General features: G+C 41.0%; 1 protein-coding gene across 6 annotated transcripts in view; it reads left to right on the top strand.

The window, feature by feature from the left end:
- The first annotated feature begins 7,729 nt into the window (after positions 1 to 7,729).
- The window catches only part of aopep (aminopeptidase O (putative)), a 433,713-nt gene continuing 429,359 nt past the window's right edge, over positions 7,730 to 12,083 (top strand). For 5 of the 6 annotated variants that reach the window (XR_011962667.1, XM_072585937.1, XM_072585948.1 and 2 more), the window contains exons 1-2: positions 7,730 to 7,840; positions 9,595 to 10,581. Coding sequence is in view for 4 of the 6 variants with exons in the window: in XM_072585937.1 (XP_072442038.1) it covers positions 9,764 to 10,581 (818 nt within the window). In the remaining 2 variants the exon portion in view is untranslated. Of the gene's footprint in view, positions 7,841 to 9,594; positions 10,582 to 12,083 lie in introns of those variants that run through there. The other variant, XM_072585969.1, reaches the window with a different exon arrangement.

Consider the following 12,083-nt stretch of genomic DNA (forward strand, 5'->3'; position numbering starts at 1 on the left):
ATTGAAGGTAAGTAGCAGAACAGTGGAAGTTATTCAAAAAGGTACTGAGTACAGGCCCAACAAGTTTCCCTTAGGGTGAAATATAGGATGAATAAGCCCAGAGAACCATTCATGTCTAGCAATATGCAGGACTGCATAAAAAGGAAATGAGTGTGGGTGGACAGTTGAGAGTGAGGAAGATGATGTTAAGTTACAGGAGAATATAAATGGATTGGTCAGATGGGCAGATCGGTGGCTGATAGAATTTAACTCCGATGCACTTTGGAAGAAGAAATGAGACAAGGGAGTAGTCAGTTAATTGCCAGATACTGAGAAGCTGAGGAAAAGAGGGATCTTGATGGCTTGTCCACAGATCCTTGAAGGTGGCAGAATAGGTTAATAGTGTACTTGAGAAGGCATACGGGATACATGCCTTTTAATTGTGGCATAGATTATAAGAGCAGGGAGGTCATTTTAGAGCTGTACAGAACTTTGGTTAGGCAAAGTTAAAAATCACACAACACCAAGTTATAGTCCAACCGGTTTATTTGGAAGGACTAGCTTTTGGAGCACTGCTCCTTCATCAGGTGGTTGTGGAGTCTAAGATTGTTAGACACAGAATTTATAGCAAACGCTTACAATGTGATGCAACTGAAATTATATATTGAAAAAGATCTGGATTGTTTGCTAAGACTCTCATCTTTTAGAATGACCATGTTGGTTTCAGTTCTTTCATATGTAAATTGCAAAACCTTTTTAAAAGTTACATTCTCAAGTGAACTTTAACAATTGGTGTCATGTCAGTCCAGATAATGCTTTGAAGGTGTTAGCTGCCCTGTGTGAGATTGTCTGTGCCACAATGGTTAGACTGATTCTAATCTAAAACATGGATTTACAGAACCTTACATGCATTCATGCAGTTTTTGAGCAAAGTAAAATGTAATTCTGCAAGTACAAATTCACTCCACAAACTTATATGTGTATGTGGGTGTCTGCCTGTGCGTGTGTGTGTGTGTGGGGGGGGGGGGGGGGGGGTTATGAGTGTCTTTGAGAGTGTGTGTGTGAGTGTAAAGGGGCATAAGTCTGTGAGTGGGGGTGTGTGTGAGTGTGGGAGTGTACGTCTGAGTGTATGAGGATCTGCGTGAGTTTGTAGGTCTGTAGGAGTGTGTGTGTGCAGTGGAATCACCTGTAGTGTGACATGAACCCAAGGTCTCTAATAAGGCCATCCCCATGGGTGTCAAGCTTGGCTATCAGCCTCTGCTCAGCCACTTTTTGTTGTTTCCTGTCCCGAGGAGGACAGTCACCCGAAGGTCCTAGGTCGAATGTCCCAGACCGCTGAAGTGTTCTCTGACTGGGAGAGGGAACGCTCCTGTCAGTTGTTGTGTGGTCTCCATTCATCCATTGCTGTAGCCTCTGCTCGGTTTCCCCAATGTACCATGCCTCAGGGCATCCTTGCCTGCAGCATATGAGATAGACAACATTGGCTGAGTCACATGAGTACCTGCCACATACATGGTGGGATGTGTCCCTACGCGTAATGGTGGTATTCGTGTCGACACTCTGACACGTCTTGCAGCATCGACCATGACAAGGTTGTATGGTATTACAACTATGAAAGAATTGAAACCAACATGGTCATTCTAAAAGATGAGAGACTTGACAAACAATGAAGGTCTTTTTCAATATATAGAGTCATAGAGATGTACAGCATGGAAACAGACTCTTCGGTCCAACTTGTCCATGCTGACCAGATATCCCAACCTAATCTAGTCCCACCTGCCAGAACCCGGCCCATATCCCTCCAAACCCTTCCTATTTATATACCCATCCAGATGCCTTTTAAATGTTGCAACTTAATTAGCCTCTACCACTTTCTCTGGCAGCTCATTCCATACATGTACCACCCTCTGCGTGAAAAAGCTGCCCCTTAGGTCTCTTTTATATCTTTCCCCTCTCACCCTAAACCTATGCCCTCTAGTTCTGCACTCCCCCAACCCAGGGAAAAGACTTTGTCTATTTACCCTATCCATGCCCCTCATGATTTTATAAACCTCTACAAGGTCACCACTCAGCCTCTGACACTCCAGGGAAAACAGTCCTCTCCTATTCAACCTCGCCCTTTAGCTCAAATCCTCCAACCCTGGCAACATCCTTGTAAATCTTTTCTGAACCCTTTCAAGTTACACAACATCTTGCCGATAGGAAGGAGATCAGGATTGCACGCAATATTCCAGCAGTGGCCTAACCAATGTCTTGTACAGCCGCAACATGACCTCCCAACTCCTGTACTCAATACTCTGACCAATAAAGGAAAGCACACAAAATGCCTTCTTCACTATCCTATCTACCCGTGACTCCACTTTCAAGGAGCTATGAACCTGCAGTCCAAGGTCTCTTTGTTCAGCAACACTCCCTCGGACCTTACCATTAAGTATATAAGTCCTGCTAAGATTTGCTTTCCCAAAATGCAGCACCTCACATCTATGTAAATTAAATTCCGTCTGCCACTTCTCAGCCCATTGGCCCATCTGATCAAGATCCTGTAACCTTCTTTGCTGTCCACCACACCTCCAATTTTGGTGTCATCTGCAAATTTACTAACTGTACCTCTTATGCTCACATTCAAATCATTTATATAAATGACAAAAATTAGTGGACCCAGCATCAATCCTTGTGGCACTCCACAGGTCACAGGCCTCCAGTCTGAAAAATAACCCTCCACCTCCACCCTCTGTCTTCTACCTTTGAGCCAGTTCTGTATCCAAATGGCTAGTTCTCCCTGTATTCCATGAGATCTAACCTTGCTAACCAGTTTCCCATAGGGAACCTTGTCAAACGCCTTTCCTGAAGTCCATACAGATCACATCTACTGCTCTTCCCTCATCAATCCTCTTTGTTACTTCTTCAAAAAACTCAATCAAGTTTGTGAGACATGATTTCCCACGCACAAGGCCATGTTGACTATCCCTAATCAGTCCTTGCCATTCCAAATACATCCTGTCCCTCAGGATTCCTTTCAACAAGTTGCCCACATCAGGCTCACTGGTCTATCGTTCCCTGGCTTGTCCTTACCACCTTTATTAAACAGTGGCTGTACGTTAGCCAACCTCCAATCTTCCAGCAACTCACCTGTGACTATCGATGATACAAATATCTCAGCAAGAGGCCCAGCAATCACTTCCCTAGTTTCCTACAGAGTTCTAGGGTACACCTGATCAGGTCCTGGGGATCTATCCACCTTTATGCATTTGAAGACATCCAGCAATTCCTCCTCTGAAATCTGGACGTTTTTCAAGATGTCACCATCTATTTCCCTACATTCTATATCTTCTATATCTTTTTCCACAGTAAATACTGATGCAAAATACTTGTTTAGTATCTCCCCTGTCAAGGGCTGCCTTGCTGATCTTTGCAGGGCCCTATTCTCTCCCTAGTTACCCTTTTGTCCTTAATGTATTTGTAAAAGCCCCTTGGAGTCTCTTCTGTATTTGCCCAAGCTATCTCATGTCCCCTTTTTGCCTCATGATTTCCCTCTTAAGTATACTCCTACTGCCTTTGTACTCTTCTAAGGATTCACTCGATCTATCCTGTCTATATCTCACATACGCTTCCTTCTTTTTCTTAACCAAACCCTCAATTTCTTTAGTCATCCAGCATTCCCTATACCTACCAGCCTTTCCTTTCACCCTAACAGGGATATACTTTCTCTGGACTCTCGTTATCTCACTTCTGAAGGCTTCCCATTTTCTAGCCATCTCTTAACCTGCGAACATCTGCCCACATTCAGCTTTTGAAAGTTCTTGCCTAATACCGTCAAAATTGGCCTTTCTCCAATTTAGAACTTCAACTTTTAGGTCTGGTCTATCCTTTTCCATCCCTATTTTAAAACTAACATAATTATAGTCGCTAGCCCCAAAGTGCTCCCCCACTGACACCTCAGTCACCTGTCCTGCCTTATGTCCGAAGAGTAGGTCAAGTTTTGCACTTTCTCTAGTAGGTACATCCACATACTGAATCAGAAAGTTTTCTTGCACACACTTAACAAATTCCTCTCCTTCTAAACCCTTAACACTATGGCAGTCGCAGTCTATGTTTGGAAAGTTAAAATCCCCTACCATACCCACCCTATTATTCTTACAGATCACTGAGATCTCCTTACAAATTTGTTTCCCAATTTCCCACTGACTATTAGGGGGTCTATAATACAATTCCAGGAAGGTGATCATCCCTTTCTTACTTCTCAGTTCCACACAAATAACCTTCTTAGATGTATTTCCGGGAATATCCTCCCTCACTACAGCTGGAATGCTATCCCTTATCAAAAACACCACTCCCCCTCTTCTCTTGCCTCCCTTTCTGTCCTTCCTGTAGCATTTGCATCCTGGAACGTTAAGCTGCCAGTCCTGCCCATCCCTGAGCCATGTTTCTGCAATTGCTATGATATCACAGTCCCATGTTCCTAACCATGCCCTGAGTTCATCTGCCTTCCCTGTTAGGCCTCTTGCATTGAAATAAATGCAGTTTAATTATCAGTCTTACCTTGTTCTCTGCTTTGTCCCTGCCCGCCCTGACTGTTTGACTTGCTTCTTTTCTCAACCAGTCTCAGACCGATCTCTTTCCTCATGATCTCCCTGGGTCCCAGCCACCCACCTTACTAGTTTAAATCCTTTCGAGCAGCTCTAGCAAATCTCCCTGCCGGTATATTAGACCCCTTCCAATTTAAATGCAATCTGTCCTTGTACAGGTCACGTCTACCCCAAAAGAGCTTCCAATGATCCAAAAATGTGAATCCTTCTCCTATACACCAGCTCCTCAACCATGCATTCATCTGCTCAATCCTTGTATTCCTGTCCTCACTAGCTCGTAGCACCGGGAGTAATCCTGATATTACTATTCTCGAGGACCTCCTTTTAAAATTTCTGCCTAACTCTCGATAATCTCTCTTCAGAATCTCAACCTTTTCCCTTCCTATGTCGTTGGTTCCAATGTGTACAATGACCTCCTGCTGGACCCGCTTCCCCCGTGAGAACATTCTGCACTCTGTCTAAGACATCCTTGATCCTGGCACCAGGAGGAAACACATCGTTCTGATTTTTCGCTGCTGGCCACACTGACATCTGCCTGTACCTCGGAACCCGACGTACCCCTCATTGTACTAGAGCCAGTCTCAATACCAGAAACTTGGCTGTTTGTGCTACGTTCCCTTGAGATTCCATCACCCCCTACATTTTCCAAAACAGCAGACATAGGGATAGCCACAGAAGACTCCTGCACTAACTGCCTACCTCTCTTACCTTTCCTGGAGTTAATCCATTTATGTGACTGTATCTGCGACTTTTCCCCCTTCCTGTAACTGTCATCTATCACATCCACTTGCTCTTGTAAATTCCTCATTGCTTCTAACTGACTCTCCAATCGATACATCTGATCTGATAGGATTCGCAACCAACAGCATTTATTGCAGATATAATCCTCAGCAACCCATAAACTCTCCCTAAACTTCCATGTCTGATAAGAAGAGCTTCTAAATACCATTTACTCTACTAAATACCATTTTTGCTTCTTTCAATCTACAGACCAGAAAATAGCACCGCCTTATTCCTCTACAAAACATTGCTCCAGGTTAAATTAATACTTATAGCTTGTATTTAAATCTAGAGACATATCTCAATAAAATATATAATCAAGAAAGAACCCACTCTACTCACTACTGCAGACTTACTGTAAAGCCACGCTTAAAATATCCACTTATCTACTTCTGTGCTATGACCTCTCCCAAACAGGTTCCTCCAAGATCAGTTGTGAATTTCACTGTCTGTTAATTTTCCCAGACTCACTCCAATGTCCAGTGATACATGAATTCAAACAGCAAAGGTAGTAACTGCGCAGGTTCACTGCTGTGTCAGTTAGCAGTCTGGGTTTTTTTCTCTCTCTCTCCTGCACTGACCTCGTCAAATGCTTCCTTTGTCTGTTACTCTCCCTTTTAAAAGTGCTGTTGTTTTGATTTTTTCCCCAAAGTTCCAAAACAATGCAACAGCATATAAAACATTAATGCTGCTCCTGGAATTCAAGGAAATTACCTCCAACACCTAAAATACCTCAAAAAAGGAGATGTTACAGCCAGAAATTATTCACGTCCTCCATCTTGGATTACCCAGAATACTCCTTTTTCAGTTACATCATACTGTAAACTTTTGCTATAAATTCTGTATCTTACAACATTATATTCCATAACCACCTGATGAAGGAGCAGCGCTCTGAAAGCTAGTGCTTCCAAATAAACCTGTTGAACTATAACCTGTAGTTGTGTCATTTTTAAGTTTGTACACCCCAGTCCAACACCGGCGTCTCCAAATCTTGGTTAAGCAACAGCTGGAGTACTGTGTACAGTTCTGGTCATCATAGTGTAGCAAGGATGGGATTGCATTGGGGAGAGTACAAAGTAGATTCATCAGGATGTTGCTTGGGAAGCAGCATTTCAGCTCTGGTTGTTTGCTTTAGAGAAGGGAAAATGAGGGGGAACCTGATAGATGTGTATAAGGTTATGAGGGGTATGGACATTAGTTGTGGTACTGGGCGGCACAGTGGTTAGCACTGCTGGCTCACAGCACTAGTGACCTGGGTTTGATTCCAGCCTCGGGCGACTGTCTGTGTGGAGTTTGCACATTCTCCCTGTGTCTACATGGGTTTCCTCCTACAGTCCAAAGATGTGCAGGTTAGGTGAAATGGCTAAGCTAAATTGGCCATAGTGTTCAAGGATGTGTATGTTAGGTACATTAGTCAGGGGAAATGTAGAGTAATAGTTTAGGGGAATGGGTCTGGCTGGGGTACTCTTCGGGGGTCGGTGTGGACTTGTTAGGCCAAAGGGCCTGTTTCCACACTGTAGGGACTCTATATGAAAAAAAGGCTAAAGGCCAAGTGCTAGAAAGTGGGACTAGTGTAGGTAAGTCATATATTTTGGTGGTACAGACGTTTGGGCTGTAGGACTTCTGTACTGTATGATGCTATGCTACTTAATATATTTTCAAGCATCAGTGCCACATCTTATGCATCTGCTAATTTAGCAGGAGCAATGCCATTGGGTATGTTCCAACTTATAAAAAAAGAAAAACTAAAGAAAAACTGCATTTATGTAAATATATTTCGTGTCTAACAGATGTCTTAAAGTACATGAGATATCTCTGAAGTGCAGTCACTGCAGTAATATAGAAAACGCAGCAGCCAAAATGTGCACAGCAACCTCCCACAAATGGCAATGTAGTAGGTTACGCTTGTGAAGTTGATTGATGGACAAATACCATACTGGTCAGGACACCAGGGATAAAATCCCTGCTCTTCTTTGAAAAAAGGCCATGGGATCTTTTATATCCACCTGAATAGACAGATAGAGGCCTTTGGCCTAACACCTCATTTGAAGGGTGATCCTTCCAGCAGGCAGTGCTCCCAACACTACCACACACAGGCTTGATTTCTTCTGTCCCTGAACACACAATCTCATAGACCACAGGAAAGGGCGCGGTGCTACTAATTGAGCCACAGGTGATGCTGCAGCGAAAGTAAAAGTTCCTGAATAGAAATACTGGAACACACAGCTGAGTGTACAGTGTGGAAGTGGAAGATGAACTGCACCATTCCACTCCAACACTCCTCGCTCCAAGGCTCTGCCTGCGCCCTCTGCTGGTGATAATGGATCATCGCAGGTGTTTTCCCGGGCGGCCGGGCGCGGGGTGATGACACAATCCGGGTGCGCCTGTCGTTGGGATGTCGAGGTCTGTGAGTGACCATTTGCTGCTGATTGTGTACTGAAACGTGTGGGGTTTGTTTGTGTCAGGGCTGCAGAGAAAGTGAGCGATTGAATAAGGTCAGTGGCTCCGATAACAGTGCGGTGACACATGGTGGGTTTCACTGTAATCATCGGCGATGAGCGGCGCAGACTTTGGTTCCTGTCATTCCAATTTTCAAATTTAAAGAAACAAGAATGAAACGTGAAAAGATGCTCATAACCCAGTATTCAGTATGGCATGGATTGTAGGAGACCTTTTGTAGTTTTCCTTTTGGATGCGTTTCTTAATAGTTACAGGCAGTAGTGCAATGTTGCAAGAGAACATTGATTTTTTTTAAGCCTCCTGAAATGTTGTAACCAAAATTCCTGTGTCTTGCGCTGTGTGTGCAGACTACTCACCTCCACATTGTGGCGCTGCCTTTATTAATGTTTCTGTTCAGTCTTGACTCCAATCTTCTCCAATCCACAGTCTGTTCCGCAGAATGGGAATTGCGCTCTTGGGCAAGTTTATTTTTTTTTCACTGAAAGGTTATAAAGACAATTAACTTGTTGAATTGCTGCCCAGATTTAAAACCAAATGCAATAATTAGACTAATTTAATTCGTTGACCTCAATATTAAACAGGCCAAAACAATACTCGGAATTGCTGACCATTCACGATGAATGAAGCAAGTTCTATAAATTTCTGTACACTTCCAGTTTAATGTATGTCTTGCACCATGCAGAGGAAACATGAATTACAAACACTTTTTGCACAATATATTGTGCTTACAACTTTCATTAGCCATTTTATTTAATATTTTAAATAGCAATATAGTGGTATATGAATTTTTCAGTTAAATTTAATTATGACACTTAATTAGATGTTAAAGATCATTGCAATTATTTTAAATACGCCAAAAATTCATGAATGTTTTCTGAGAATGTCAGATTGTTTGCTCTATTTGCTAATTAAATGCAGTTTCATATTAGATGGTATTAAAACAGTCAGCTTAATATTTGTTATTTATGGTGCTTCAGATTTTTATATGTGGTGATTTTTTTTCTCCATGTTTGCTTTATAAGCATTTAAAAAGTGGGCAGCATGCAAAACATACTGTTCTCTTGTTCTATTCTGTTTTTCTTTTTGTTTTTTAGTGTTGGTTCCCATTCTGACTACATTGTCTTTTGGATCTTACTATTTATTTTTCAAACACAAATTCTGTAAATTAAAAACTGTACCTTTTTTTTGAAGAATGTACTTGGAGCTTTAATATGCTAATAAAGTTTACAATGAATTCAAATAATGACTTCATTAACATTAATTCTTTGCTATTATCAAGTCTGTTGTATTCTTTAATATCTGGTATAATATCTAGTTATTCTGACAGGCTGGGGCAGGGCAAACTTTTACCTAATCATTGCCTCTACTGGAAAGTACAAATGTGTATATTTCTGCAGCCTAAATCTGCCTCAGTGTGACATAAAACTACATCTCCAGGTAGATTTCATGTCAGTATCTGCTCTGAGGCTGTAAATTGTAAACTCTCAGGGGCTTAGCTGTCAAATTAACCCTATCAGCAGCCTTAAAATTTTAATGTGTTCAAGATGTCATTTCCCATTCCTTTCACCCAAAACAAATGTCTTTTTAGAAAAATCCCGCATAGCACATTAGACATTGTAGATTTAATTGATAAGCTCTGGTAAAAGTACCAGGTATCTGTATAAGCATCGTATTGTAGGCAAAACCTAAGAATGTAATTCTCTACAGAGTATAACTTTACTCTATCAGGGTAGTTTTAGACACAGCTGTTAATTTAGTTGCATGAATAATTCTTTTTTTTTGTGTACAGGTTTTAACAGAAGAAAATGCAAATAGCAACGAAGATATGGGATCAGCTTGCAAAAACCTTTGGTGTTTTTAAACAACAGTATTGAAAATCTGGTGTTAGCACTGGAACACTGCTGTTCCTTACATTTATGATTTTTTAAAATATTGTTGAACAGTAACTTACTTCTGCTATGAATGAAAGTACAGAGTCAGCTCCTGACCCCAATAAAGATGACCTTCCTCTCATGGCAAATGTTGGCTCCATCTTAGTCAGGCACTATGTGTTGGATCTGACAGTGAACTTTGATAGAAAAGTCATCAGTGGCACCATTGTTCTGTATCTAGAAATCAACAAAACGTACGGAAAAATATATGATTGTGTGGGAACAGGTTGTTGTCCTTACTCGCAGGCATTATTTGAAACTGAGCAACCTGGATCTTCATGCAATTCCACTGCAAATATTGCTGCTTCTGCATCTGTGGATAAGATATACAATCTATCTAAGCATAGTGGTGGCAGAGTTACTAATGTTAACAATTGTAACCATAGCAACGCAGAATGGACTAGTGGGATTTCTGGTAGAAGGGAACACTGCAGTAATGGGGATGATTTTGTCTTGGTGCTGGATTGTTGTGATCTTGCGGTGAATAAGGTAGAAGAAGTGAATGTCACTGCTACACCGGGTATTGAGAGACTGATTGGAATAGACATGTGCATGTCAAAAAATAATATTTATTCTCAGCGACTGCATAATGATATGCAGAGTAGGATTCTGGATGCTATTCTTGGTTTAGGAGCAGAATGCTGGCAGGAACAGCATTGTTACTATCTCGAATGCAGTAAAGCCCCTGGATGTGGAGAACTGCAGTTCCAGACTGACAGGTGGAGCTTGCAAATAAAGAAATTGGGGATACAAACTCCCAAAGACTTCCCACGTGTATTGCGAATCTACTACGAAACAAAGCCGGAGGGTGGTTCGGTTCGGTGGACCAAAGACCAAAGTAGCAGGTTGGTTACTATTGAACGCATTTTGTTTTGGTGTATGAAATTAAGGTTTATTCTGTAATATATGGAACTGCCATAATCAGATAATGGTGCAGAATAAAAAAAATGTGGAAGATGATGTGTACATAATTGCTTTAGCAATGATAGAAACATTTATTTTTCCCATAGTACTTTGAAATTTCTTTGAACATCCTTTAATATATAGGTACCTTTTATCCTTAGGATGTACTTTGAAGATGCTTCCAAAATATTGCTTATTTAATCATTTTGTTTAGTGATATGCAATAGGATTGGACATGGGGTGTTGTATATAGCAGTTTTCTGCAAGCGCTGGTTTTTGTGGCAATCAAAGTATGTAACATTGACACAAATGCCTTTTACTATAAGTGGCATTAATGTGATGTTGTTTGGATGGCAGATGATCTAAAATATTCTCTTTTGCTTTGTGTGCTTCTTCGAAGCTGATGCATTTTGAGCTTACGATGTTGTGATTAGAGTGTTGAAATTATAGGTTCATTTCCAAAACCTTATTGAAAATCTTGATATATTTATTAAATATGCTGTCCTCTTTGGGCATTCTGAACAACATATTTTTCGAATAAACTGCAACTTGCAACTTTTACCTAAGTTTATGTTCACTAAGGCAAGGGATGTGCATGATGGAGTGTTACCATGATGATGAAGAAAAAGCTCCTCAAGTACATTTTAGCTCTTGCATTAAAGGAGCTTATCCTGCTAAACCAGTGCAAGCCTATTTTCCCAATCACTTGTCAATCATTTTATGATTTCTCTGAATGATTTTGCCAATTAAAAATGAATGCCGATCAGTTTTATAATCTCATTGCATACTTGCCGGAAACTGTCTTGAAATTGACGCACGCTTCACATTTGAGTTTTTCCATCTGGCATCAAGAAGGTGCTTTCATCCTCCTCTCCAGAGGTGCAAGACCAATGTTTAACTGACTGTAACTCGCAATCATTGCAAAATGAAATTTAATTGTTATGTTTTGCTACCATATAATAATGCTGCTTTAGTTGAATAGTAATATTCATTGGCCAATCATACATTATCATGGAGCTTGAATGGAAAAATATTTGCCGTGCTTGAACAGTGGCTAGTAATTTCACCATGTTACGTTTTTAAATTGTATTGGGTTTGATAGACTATCAATTCAAACCTTTGGTTCTGGCCGGTTTCGGTTAGTCATGGTAATAACACATTATTCAGTATTGGATGTTTACAATGTCTACGGTTCTATAAATTGCTTGTTAATGCTCCACTATATTGTGACAATATTTAAGCAGTGTATTTTGTCCTTTTTATTGAAGAGAGGTTTTAAGACAAAGGGAGTGAGCTGTCTATTGAAAGCCCATAAAGTAAACCACTTGTGAGGCCTTAGGGTTCCTTTTTAAAGTTGAAACTATGGAAGCAGCCTGAATGGGTGTGTCAAGTTCCCACAGAACCAGGATTTTTAGTTTCAGTATCAGTAGCAGCTGCTGGGGTC

The sequence above is a fragment of the Chiloscyllium punctatum genome, chromosome 2 (assembly GCF_047496795.1).
Source record: "Chiloscyllium punctatum isolate Juve2018m chromosome 2, sChiPun1.3, whole genome shotgun sequence".
NCBI classification, from domain to species: domain Eukaryota; kingdom Metazoa; phylum Chordata; class Chondrichthyes; order Orectolobiformes; family Hemiscylliidae; genus Chiloscyllium; species Chiloscyllium punctatum.